Here is a 12348-nt window from a genome sequence, read left to right as displayed (position 1 = left end):
ATATAAGAAGTACATGAATATGATTATATCACGTTTTCTCAATCTTTGTATTATATTAATTGCTTCTTTTGGACTGGATAGTTCTTTATTGTTGAACACTTTTGGACATTCTAGGATGTTAAACTACGTCCATAGCCTTTTCCTGGTAGATGTCCCTAGTATCCCCAGATCCTCCTCCTTTCTTCTCCACTCGTCCAGTTGTAACAACACAGTGCCAAATGATTTCTCGTGTGGTGGTTGTGAAAAACAGAATTACTCTTGAACACTTCCCTCCTCAGATTATACAGTTGCAGTACACTTTTGCTCGTGTACATATTATTAATTGATGATTTAGATTTGTACAAGCATATACAGTGACAGTAGTTAGCAACTACGTCAGCTCATTGTAATTGTCCTTTTTCCTTATAGCAAGTTCCGCGGGTTTGATTTATATTGATCCTTCAAATTTACGCCGGAGCGGCACCATCAGTACAAGTGCTGCAGCCGCAGCTGCTGCTTTGGAAGCTAGCAATGCCAGCAGCTACTTAACATCTGCAAGCAGTTTAGCCAGGGCTTACAGCATTGTCATCAGACAAATCTCGGACTTGATGGGCCTTATCCCTAAGTATAATCACCTAGTATACTCTCAGATTCCAGCAGCTGTGAAATTGACTTACCAAGATGCAGTCAACTTACAGGTATGAAACCATTGAAAAGTTGCTTACTAGAATATAGTGTTTGCCCATCAATTAGGAGAATTTCAATATAATGGGAATATTACAAATGCTTAAATATTAACATACTATTACTGTATCAGATTTAGCTTTGTTTGGGTAGTTTTGACTATTTCAGTTTGATCTTCATAGAACTATGTAGAAGAAAAGCTTATTCCCACGTGGAACTGGATGGTCAGTATTATGGACTCTACTGAGGCTCAATTACGTTATGGTTCTGCATTAGCGTCTGCTGGAGACCCAGGACACCCAAACCACCCTCTTCATGCCTCTCAGAATTCAGCTAGAAGAGAGAGGATGACCGCACGAGAAGAGGCCAGTTTAAGAACGCTTGAAGGCAGACGGTATGAGATTCTCCACATGCGTCTCTGTGTTGAGTCAGCCCCTGAATCCTAGGTTAGAGCTTTTGGGTTGCTGTTACATTTGACCTCACCTTTTGGTGAAGGAGAACTGCCTCATGTTACTTGTTTTTGAGAGGCAGTTGAAGCAAAATCGTTTTAGTTACCTAAGTTACTATTCTTTTTAAATCCATTCATGTCATCATAGGAATTTCTTGTTAAAACTACTGTTAGCCTAGTTCCTTGTTTCCTTTTATAAGGCGTCTGTTTCTGGAAAGACTTGGTTTCGACCAGGACTAAGCTCAGAGCAGTTTGTACTTCGGAGGGAAAGTGTGTGAGTGTCAGTATTGTGCTTTGGTTTCACAACACACATTTCTCTCCTCCCTCCCTTATCCTGTTCAGTTATAAGTTAGCACTTTTCAGGACTAGCAGCTACCCCAGCATTGAAGTCATCAGTGAAGAGGATGAATCTGGGGATTCGGCTCTCGTTGTTGCTGGCAGTTAAAATAGTGAGAGAACGAAGATCTGGGGGGCGCAAGAGAGCGGAAACGCTGGGATACAAATAATTGTTGAGGCAGGCCGGGCCAGGCTCTATAGTTTATACTTGATTCTAAAATAAGGAAATAGGAAGTAATTTCTTCATAGGGAAATCAGAAATATTTAGGAATAGAATTCACATACTTACTTGCCTTTGAGCATTTGGGAGTTGAGAACAAATTTATTTGATGGGCTGGTTGGTAGAGTACTAAAGAGAGATTTGATTGGCAGCAGACTTTCTGTTCTACGAGCTCTGCTCCACAGAAGGACAAGTTCTTGTCTTTTGGGGGCTGTAGTCAGTTGCTCTAAAAGAACACAGTATTCTGTGGCTGGAGAGTGGGCTCAGTGGTTAAAAACACTGGTTTGCAGGGGACCTGAATTCAGTTTCTAGATCACACGTGGCAGCTCATAATCACTGTAACTATAGTTCCCAGAGATCAGACACCTTCTTCAGGCCTCCTTGGGCAGTGTACCAACCCACATGGTGTACAGTCCTATTGGCATGCAAAACAGTCACATACATAAAATACTCTTAAAAGACCACACCCTGGATTCTGATGTGGGATCTTGATCAGTGTCAGCATTGTGTGCACCTCTCCCTGATCTCAACCATTGTTACATCATCAATAGGTGGTCTTTTAGGACTGGCTTCTGTCACTTAACACGGTGGTGTTTTGGCTCAACCATGTATCAATAACTTAAAAATATTCTGACATCTTGTTAACCATCCATCAGTCGACATTTGGAGTATTTCTTCTGCCTTTTCATTGTTGTACGTGATGCTTCATCTCTCCATAGAGGCTTCTGTGGGCGTGTGGTGTTTTATCTAGTTGTAAAATCGCTAGGTCATATATATATATATATATATATATATATATATGGTAATACCACATGTTTAACATTCTGAGACACCAGACTGTTTGCTGAGAGGAAAATACTGAACAGCAGTGTTAGAGAGAGCGTTAGTTTCTCTGTGTCCCTTTCTATCCCCGAACTTTTGTTCTTCCTGCGTCTGCCTTGAATGTGCTAGGGTTACAGGTATAGATCACCTAGCTCATGCCTATAGTTTTCTCTGTGTCTCTTTGATTGTAGCCACCCTAGTGGGTGTAATGTGCAGTCCACACACCCGAGGGCTGGGGACACCTCAATTACCCATCTGAGTTCTTTGAGGTTTTGATTTGCTAAAGATGTTGTAATATATTTTTCATGTGCGATTTGGCGGTTGGCCCTGTGTCTGCTTGACTCTGTTCCACAGCTGAAAATAGATTTTTTTTTTAGTTTTTATTTAGTTAAGAATTTATATATTTTGGATAAAAATTCCTTATCAAGCAATGTTTTCTTCACTTTTTTTTTCTTCTTTTTAATGTGTGAGGGAACATCTTGAATTGAGAGGTGAGCATCAGATCCTTTGGAGCTGGGCTGAATGGCAGTTATGTGTTCCTTAGTTGGGTGCTGAGATCCAAACTTGGATCACCTGGAAGAGCAGCAAGTGCTCTTAACTCCTGAGCCATCTCTCCAGCGTCCCTTTGCACTTTCTTAGTGTCCCTTTAGAAGTTTCTAATTTTGATAAAAGTCCAGTTCGCTTAACATTTTTATTTGCTGCTTGTGGTTTTTTGGTATCATTTGTTTGTTTGTTTGTCTGTTCATTCATTGAAAGATAGTTTTGCAGTGTAGCAGCCTGATAGCAACTTTGCTCTGTTGCCCTGACCTGTTCTTCGCTCCATCTGTCAGCCTCCCACATCCCAAAGCATGGGATAGCATGAGTCATCATTCCCAACAGTTGATGTTAGTTTTAGGCTATGTTTTAGTTTGCTTTTCTATTGCTGGAGTAAAACACACTGGCCATGCCTTAGAGAGGAAAGGGTTTATTTCATCTTATACCTATAGTCCATTATCAAGGGAAGTCAGGGTCTGCTCCTTCAGCTCCATCAGGAGGCTACTCTGATGGGGCCGTTTTGATGGTTCCTCCTTCCTGCATGACTATAGTGTACATCAAGTGGACAAAAACTCACAGGTTGTGCTTCTCAGAGTGGTTTCTAGAACTCCACCATCGGCCTCGAGCTGACACTTGTTAGAAATGCAAATTCAGGCTTCTTAAGACTGGTAGGGACCCTGAAGTGTAGAGCTATAACTCATAAGCAGTGGTATTTTTAAAGAGTTCTATTTTCTCTCTTAATATATTTCATGTTTATGAAGTGTTTTGCACATGTACGGTAGTTGAGGAAGCAATAAGATGGTGTCAGATCTCTCAGGATGGAGTTCTGGGTGGTTGTGCATCCCTGTGTGGATGCTGGGAACTGAACCCAAGTCTTCTACAACATTAGCAAGTGCTCTTAACTGATGAGCTATTTCTTCAGCCCAGTGTTTCATTTCTTTTTTCATCTTTATGAGATGTCATATTTGTGGGTTTTGCAAACTTCTTTTTTGTTGTTGTTCCTATAGACGTGCTACTTTGCTTAGCGCCCGCCAGGGAATGATGTCTGCTCGAGGAGATTTTCTCAATTATGCTCTTTCTTTAATGAGATCTCATAATGATGAACATTCGGATGTTCTTCCGGTATTGGATGTGTGCTCATTAAAACATGTGGCATATGTTTTCCAAGCCCTTATATATTGGATTAAAGCAATGAATCAACAGACAACATTGGACACCCCTCAACTGGAACGGAAAAGGTACATCCATACTTTCCTTGAGTTTTGTTTGAGAACTACTTACTTGGTGTGGTCTCTAAATAGTCAGTCTGGATGAGGAAGATCAGCACTACAAAAGAGAACAGGTATTTCATGGAGAACGAAAACCCAGGAATCAAGTGAAACTTAATGATGAGGTCTTTGCTGGAGTTTTGTTGTGTTTTGGAGGAGAGTTTGTAGACACTCAGTATTTCTGTAGTGGAAATCATTCATTCATTTTTCATTCATTCAGTCTCCTGGTGAGCCTGTTTTGTTATTGTAGTGAATTAGGCAGATGGTTTTACCATTTCTTATCATCTGAAACTATATAGTTGTGTGCTAAAGGTGTTTGCCCGACCACCTGAGTTCAGTTCTTGGGTGCTGTCTGGTAGAAGAGAGAACAAATCTTGCAGATTGTTCTCTGACTTCATGTGTGCTATGACAAACATGCGCACACGAGTTAGATACCCAAGTGACAGTTTTAATGTTGTCTTCTTGCCATCCCCCTCGCCTTTGTTCTTTTTCATGTCATGTGAATACTTAGTTTAAATGACCAGCTTTGTTCTCTTATAGGACGCGAGAACTTCTGGAACTGGGCATTGACAATGAAGACTCAGAGCATGAGAATGATGACGACACCAGTCAAGGTCAGTGCTCAGAAAGTCACTGCTCACTAAGAACGGCCGCCTCGTAGTTCCTCCAGGCTCTAAACCACATTATTTTCTGTCTGTGTCGCATTTATCTTCTCTGTCCTTTTTCCTCACACATCCTTGGGTATACAGTTTATAATGAGGATCGATTCATGTGAATTTTTCAATAGTCCGTACTTCTTTAGATTTTCCCCCTTTTCTTTTCTCTTAGTTAATATTTATCATTACTTTAAGTCTTAGGAAATATTAATTTTTTTCTATTAATATTGTTGTAAAATAGATTTAGTTAAGAAAATATAAATTATTCTTAAACAGAAACTAAGAGAAGTTACATTTTGCTTTTGGGTTATTTTGGATTTTTGAGACAGGGATTCTCTGTAGCTTTGGAGCTTTTCCTGGAACTAGCTCTTATAGGCCAGGCTACCCTTGAACTTACAGAGATCTGTCTGCCTTTGTCTCCTGAGTGCTGGGATTAAAGGCGTGCACCGCCACCATTCTGCAAGAAGTTTTAGTGACACAAAATTGGAGGATCTTGTAGAATAGTGGTTCTCAGCCTGTCTGGGGTGATGGCCCCTTTGGGGATGAGTGATCTTTTCACATGAGTCGCCTAAGACCATTGGGGAAACACAGATATTAAAGAGTACAGCATTAGGAAGAGCAACACCACTGTTACAGAGCCAACTTGTAGTTTTCTGTTGTTCCAGTTGGGAGTTAAAGGTTTTAAGTGAACAGTCCAGTTTTCTGTTTATTGTTCCCAGCTAATACTTTATTAGCTTAGGGAAAGATAACTGGCCTGGGTTGGATTGGGGGTAGAGGTTGTTGTTGATGTTGTTTGTGGTGATTAGTTGGGTTTTTTTTTTTTTTTTTTCCTTTGTCCTTTTGAAAGTCCAGCCATAATCCACCATTTGCACAGCCTTAGTAGGCACTGCCAGGGTTTGTTCTGTCCAGGAGCGCTGCTGCTAGCGTACTGACTTGTGTTGGCTGGGCACAGAAACTGCTCAACAGCTCCTACTTGTTTTCACCGTGGTCGGCGAATAGTCAGACTTCAGCTTCTGTTCATCGCCTTCTGCGTCTTCAGCTTGAGTTCTGACTGTGGTCAGGAAACTAGCCGATTTTGACTTCATTCTCTAGATCTAAGGAGAGGGTGTAAGAAACCTGTTCGCAGAGTGGAACATTTATTCTTGCATTTTTATTGTTGTGTGAAATAGTGCTTTCAGTTATTTTGGATTGTCACTTTAAAAAAATACCAGAAAAGCTAGGTGTGGTCTCACGGGTCTTTAATGTCAATACTGAGGTAAATAGAGGCAGCTCAGCCTGGTCTACATAGTGAGTTCTAGGATAGCCAAGGCTGCCACATAAGAAGATTCTGTTTCCAATCCAGCCCTTAACTTGCTTTCTAGTATACTAATATTTTAAAAGATATACCAAGAATTTTGGATCAGACAAATTAGTTTTCTGTTACCCTTTGTAATCGCTGTGTTTTTTTTTTTTTTTTTATGTTTAGGTGCTACTTTGAATGATAAGGATGATGAGTCTCTTCCTGCAGAAACTGGCCAAACCCATCCTTTCTTCCGCCGTTCTGACTCTATGACTTTCCTTGGATGTATACCCCCAAACCCATTTGAAGTGCCTTTGGCTGAAGCCATACCCTTGGCCGATCAGCCACATTTGTTGCAGGTGAGCTAAACAGGTCTAAAGCTGGCTCATAGCTGATTTTGAAGTGTTCAGTCTAACTATAACATGTCTTGTTAAAATTCCAGCCAAATGCTAGAAAGGAAGATTTATTTGGCCGTCCAAGTCAGGGTCTTTATTCCTCATCTACCGGGAGTGGGAAGTGCGTAGTGGAAGTTACAATGGACAGAAATTGCCTCGAGGTAAGACAGTAAAAGTTTACAGTGTGTTTGTTGGTTAGCACTTTTCCCCAGTTTCCAGATGTGAAGAGGATTTTATTTCACCACTCAGTTCACACATCGTACAGCTCTGTTATGTCTGTATCGGAGCGTTACTGGTGTGTGCTGCTAAAAACGGAGGTTTCCACATGAGTATATTTAATACAGATGAGCATATGTAATTTTAGCTTCAAATTTCTCTTGATGTGCTGAACTGCTTGAATCAAGAAAAACAATGAGGCAGCAGTAGTATGATTAGTAAAGACACCTCAGTAAGTCTGTCTCTCAGTACTTTCTCAGTCTCTGTAACCAAGGAAACATTTAGGTGAGAAATGAGGCTGGAGGAGATTATCACAACACTAATTACACAACAGATTTCATTTTCAGAGATATATATGTCTGACTTGAGGTAAAATTTATATTCTGCTTTTCTAGGAAAAAAAATGGTATATTTAAAGACAACATAGGTGAAATATAGCTGAGTAGATTTTTATAACCAAGTGGTAAAGGCAAATGTAATATTAAATTATTGAAAATATATAGGAGGCATAGGTGCCAGATACTACAGAACATTGCTCTGAGAATTCTCTAGGCTGCACTGGGGGAGTGCACTGAATTCGCGGTTGTCCTAGGACTAGGTTGACCAGAACAGACTGGTGGAGAAAGCTCTAGACAGGGGGCATGGTTTAACTTCCCTTGGGATTTCTGTGGGACTCTATTATGTTGAAAACATATGTAACTTTTAACCCTAAAATTCCATAGGTTCTTCCAACTAAAATGTCTTATGCTGCCAATCTTAAAAATGTAATGAACATGCAAAACCGGCAAAAGAAAGAAGGGGAGGAGCAGGGCGTGCTGACTGCGGAGGCTGAGAGCGCAAAGCCTGGGCCGTCTGCTCATGATGTAGCCGCGCAATTGAAAAGCAGTTTGCTAGCAGAGATTGGACTCACTGAGAGCGAGGGGCCACCCCTTACATCATTCAGGTAAGGTGAAATGAAGTAGTGCCCTTGACTGCTGCTCTGTTATTTTTATTAGAGATTTCATTCTTTATAAATTTGTATATGTAAGTTTATGAATATTGTTACTCTTCTGTGATTTCTTAATTTACTATCAGATAAATACTATTGAGTTTTCTGGACTTTATTTAGAATTGATCTTCTTTTTCATTTATTGAATTTCCAAGATGCCAGTTTTCTTAATGTTTAATCAGCAGTTCAGATAAGGGAACCATGTAAATACTACAAAGAATAGAAATTTCAGGATTTATGACTTATGTTTAATTTGGACTCACAAATTATATCTTTGACAGAGGTAGGTGTTCATTTACTAAATAAGTTGCTAGCATATACTGTTGCTTATGCTAGAAGTATAAGATAATGTTTTTGCTTACAAGTTAGTGAACTAGTTAATAAAATAAGGCATGCTTAGTCAGTGAACAAGGCACACTGCACGGTCATTTCCTACCAACCATTAAGGGTATTGGGTGATCTCTATGTTAAGTAGTTGTGGTATGAGGGAAGTGGGAGTTAGGCTAGCAAGTTAGCTTTAGGGATGAAAGAAAACCACTTCAAAGAAAGGTCTCAGAGGGACAGAAGGTAGGAAAAATGTGGTTTACGTCTGTGCAGTGCGGAGTAGATGGTGCTGATGGATAAAAGTTACTAGGAAATATTGCCGTGAGGCCATATTAAATTTTGTCTGTGTTGGGTTAAGCATCACTAAAACAAATAAAAGTTGTAGAGGTGGACTGAGGAGAGGAAGTAAATGAAATGTTGAAGGCAGATGATGCCTTGGTGGGGTGACCTGTGTACACATCAGGAGCGCGCATCTCTGGGGAAGGCTTTGAAATACTTAAGACAGCAGAATATTAAAAGACCAAGAAAGGTACTGCTTTTGACCAAAAATCTGAATTTGGGGAATTGATGTAATTGCTTTCCCTGTCTCTAACTTCTCACAGGCCACAGTGTAGTTTCATGGGGATGGTCATTTCTCATGACATGCTGCTGGGACGTTGGCGCCTTTCTTTAGAACTCTTTGGCAGAGTATTCATGGAAGATGTTGGAGCAGAACCTGGATCGGTGTGTAGTTTGTGTACTTAAATTCTTTTCTGCATGATATGAACATGTTTCAGTGAATAATTGTTACTGTTACTTTATTTTATTTTAAGATCTTAACTGAATTGGGTGGTTTTGAGGTGAAGGAATCAAAGTTCCGTAGAGAAATGGAAAAACTGAGAAACCAGCAATCAAGAGATTTATCACTAGAGGTAAAGGTATTTAGATTTTCTGATGTTCATAGTATACTACTGCAGAAGTCTTAAAACATGTAGATAATAAATATTGCTCAGTGATACACACTTATAATTAAAATTTTAAAGAAACGATGATTACAAGATTCTGAGTAATAATTTTTGTTTGTCTTGTCATTGGGGATTTGTTTCCTAGCTTCTTCCTAGCATGAGAGCCTGAGTTTCAATCTCTAGTACCCTCTTAAGCCAAGTGTGAGCCGGGTGGTCATGACATACACCTTTAATTGGGAGGCAGAGGAAGGTGAATCTGTGAGTTCCAGGACAGGCTCCAAAGTTACAAGGGGGGGGGGGGGGGGGCAAAAAAAAAAAAGCCAAAACAAAACAAAAAACATGTCTTGAAAAACCACACACACACACACAAGCCAAGTGTGGTGGTGTCCCATCCCTTTGATCCTAGGACTGGGGAGAAAGAGATAGGATTCTTGGTGCTCATTGGTCAACTAGTCTTGTTGAAGTCAGTGAGAGCCTCATCTCAGAAAATAAGGTGGAAGATGATAGAGGAGTAAACCCGATGTTGGCCTCCGGCTTTCACATGTTTGCCTGGGCAAGTATACCTGTACATGTGAACATGCATACACACACACTTCATTACAGAAACATGTACAAGAACTCTTGGTGTTTTGAATTTTATTCAGACTATTCTTATTGATGCTTAATTTGTTTGTTCGATGGCTAGGGTGTTTTTTGTTTGTTTGTTTGTTTTTGTTTTGTTTTTTCAAGACAGGGTTTCTCTGGCTAACAGCCGTCTCTGTTCTGGAACTTGCTCTGTAGGCCAAGCTGGCCTCAAACTCACAGAGATCCACCTGCCTCTGCCTCCCAAGTACTGAGATTAAAGGCGTGCACCACCACCGCCCTGCTCGATGGCTAGTTTTGTCATTTTTAGTGCCTCAGCCCTTTCTAATATTATCTGTAATAAATGACCTTCCTTGTTACTCCAGTGCGTGCCATGTACATTTCCAGCCACAGGCCCTATCTTGGCCATTTTTTAAGAAATCTTATTATAAGGTTGGAAATGGGCTCTGGTCTGAGGTTCTGTACACTGCTAGTGTGGTTGTTATTGCTAGGCCTTTACGAAACTACTGTGAAATTCATACTGAGACTTTGCATGCAAACTGAAGATGTCCTTTTTTCCAGACTGAATAGACAGTTCACCTTGGGTGGACTGTTTTTACCCTACATTTTAGAAGTCTTAAATTCCAACATAACTACAATTACCACCTTTTTCAGGTTTTTCGAGACAGGGTTTCTCTAGCTTTGGAGCCTGTCCTGGAACTCACTCTGTAGACCAGGCTGGCCTCAGACTTAGAGAGATCCACCTGCCTCTGCCTCCCGAGTGCTGGATTAAAGGTGTGCGCCACCATGTCTGGCCTCTGGTGACAAAGAGTGGATTTGGATGGAATTAAATTCCATTAGCCTGACTTAATAATATAGGACAGTCTTTGCTTTAGAAAGTGATATATTTGGGGTGTAAAAGCTTCTAAGAACTCAGATTTCTTTGTGGTTGCATTTAAACGACTGAGGGAAAGGTGAGATTCTGTTTTTAGGTAGAAACCCTGTGGTTTCTAGCACTGCTTTATGATTTGGTGTATTTTACTAGGTGGATCGGGATCGGGATCTTCTCATTCAGCAGACCATGAGGCAGCTCAACAACCATTTTGGCCGCAGATGCGCTACCACACCAATGGCTGTCCACAGAGTTAAAGTCACCTTTAAGGATGAGCCAGGAGAGGGCAGTGGTGTAGCCCGAAGTTTCTACACAGCCATTGCTCAAGCTTTTTTATCAAATGAAAAGTTGCCAAATCTAGATTGTATCCAGAATGCCAACAAAGGTACTCATACAAGTAAGTACTCTACAGATGTCAGGCACCATATTACTACTCTTGTTTGTCATAACAGTGGAAATCATGATTATATAGCTATACATTTATGTTTTACATAATTCTAGAGTATGAATTGCTTGAGTTGACAGTTTGCTTTTTATGGCAGTGTGCTCTTGTTTCTGGTCACACTAGCTTCTCGCCTCTGTTGTTACCTATTTTGGAGGTGACAGGCTGTGAACTCTTCAGTGGCACTTTACAAATCCTGGGAGAGAGTGGGAATATTTCTTTCACCCTTGTGTTAATAGCTATTTGAAGAGAAAACGGAATTCTCTAAGTAGGCTATTCTAAGATTGATTTACAAGCATGCCCCAATTTCAGTGAGGTAAAGAGCTTGAGGCCACATGTAGACCAACTATGTCACTATGCTTAGAATTTTAATTTTAGTAGGATATTTTTTCCTCTTTAAAAATAGGGCTTCATTTATTAACATCTTGGAGCATTGCAAGTTCATTATGAATATACCACTTGGGTTAGAACTCTTGGCTAACCTTCAGTTGGTACATTTAAAGCATTGTAAAAATGACAAATCTGCAGGAAATGGGAATTGGTAATGTGTGCCAAGTGTGGTCAGAAGATTGCCAGTCTTCTAAGTGGGCGGATGGTAATTAGGTCAGAGGGTGCTGCGTCTGTATCTCATTGTAATCTCCCCCCTTGGAGATTGCCTGGGCTGCAGAAACAATAAAGGATGAACAGAAGGGGCTCTCCAGCCTTTGATCATCACGGTTACCGTTAACTTCTGATCTGAGGAGACTTGGATAATCGTAACATTTTAGAAATATCTTTATCAAACTTCATTAAGCTATACTGAAGGGCTGGTGAGATATTAGTATAAAGGTGTCCACTTCCCAGCCTCCTGACCAGAGTTTGAGCCCCAGGGTCCACATGATGGAAGGACAGAGCCCAGTGCCGTGAGTTGTCCTCTGGCCTCTACACACGAGCTATGCCGTGTGCATGCCATTTGCTGGGGTACAGCAAGTATACGAATGTGATTTTCAAAAAGAAGGAAAGAAAAAACCATGGTCAGGATTAGAATTTTCTACTAGCTCACGTCCTGGCCGTCTTCAGTGCGCCCAGCCATTACGGAGCAGATGGACCGTCAGAAGTCTCAGCACTTTGTACGGTGGTGCCAGTCCAGCTCGAGCTGTTGCCCACTGTTACAACTGTGTAAAGTGGACTGTGCGTTCTACGCAGCTCTCAGTAACCTCAGACACCAAGGAGCTGGAGAGGCGGTCTAGTAATAGTTCTTCCTGTGAGAGCGGGAGGCCTGAGTTCAAATCCCTAGCACTTCAAAGCTTGCCGTGACTTGCTTGGGCTTATAACCATGTTGTGGGATGGCAGGTTCCAGTGAGAGCCTGTATCAAAAATG

At 40.9% G+C, this 12348-nt stretch overlaps 1 protein-coding gene across 6 annotated transcripts in view; it reads left to right on the top strand.

Annotated features, from left to right (window-relative positions):
* The window catches only part of Ubr5 (ubiquitin protein ligase E3 component n-recognin 5), a 107629-nt gene that overhangs the window by 81778 nt on the left and 13503 nt on the right, over nt 1–12348 (top strand). For 3 of the 6 annotated variants that reach the window (XM_050163398.1, XM_050163388.1, XM_050163361.1), the window contains exons 39-48: nt 409–677; nt 846–1057; nt 4031–4261; nt 4832–4905; nt 6413–6585; nt 6669–6782; nt 7560–7780; nt 8752–8872; nt 8962–9066; nt 10700–10943. In XM_050163398.1, coding sequence (XP_050019355.1) covers nt 409–677; nt 846–1057; nt 4031–4261; nt 4832–4905; nt 6413–6585; nt 6669–6782; nt 7560–7780; nt 8752–8872; nt 8962–9066; nt 10700–10943 — 1764 coding nt within the window. The remainder of the gene's footprint in view (nt 1–408; nt 678–845; nt 1058–4030; nt 4262–4831; nt 4906–6412; nt 6586–6668; nt 6783–7559; nt 7781–8751; nt 8873–8961; nt 9067–10699; nt 10944–12348) is intronic. The other 3 variants (XM_050163378.1, XM_050163403.1, XM_050163370.1) reach the window with 2 other exon arrangements.

Source organism: Alexandromys fortis, unplaced genomic scaffold (genome assembly GCF_014885135.2).
Source record: "Alexandromys fortis isolate MF-2015 unplaced genomic scaffold, M_Fortis_MF-2015_v1.1 scaffold_17, whole genome shotgun sequence".
Taxonomy (NCBI): domain Eukaryota; kingdom Metazoa; phylum Chordata; class Mammalia; order Rodentia; family Cricetidae; genus Alexandromys; species Alexandromys fortis.
The sequence above is the reverse complement of the archived record's forward strand: the minus strand, read 5'-3'. Positions and strand labels throughout refer to the sequence as shown.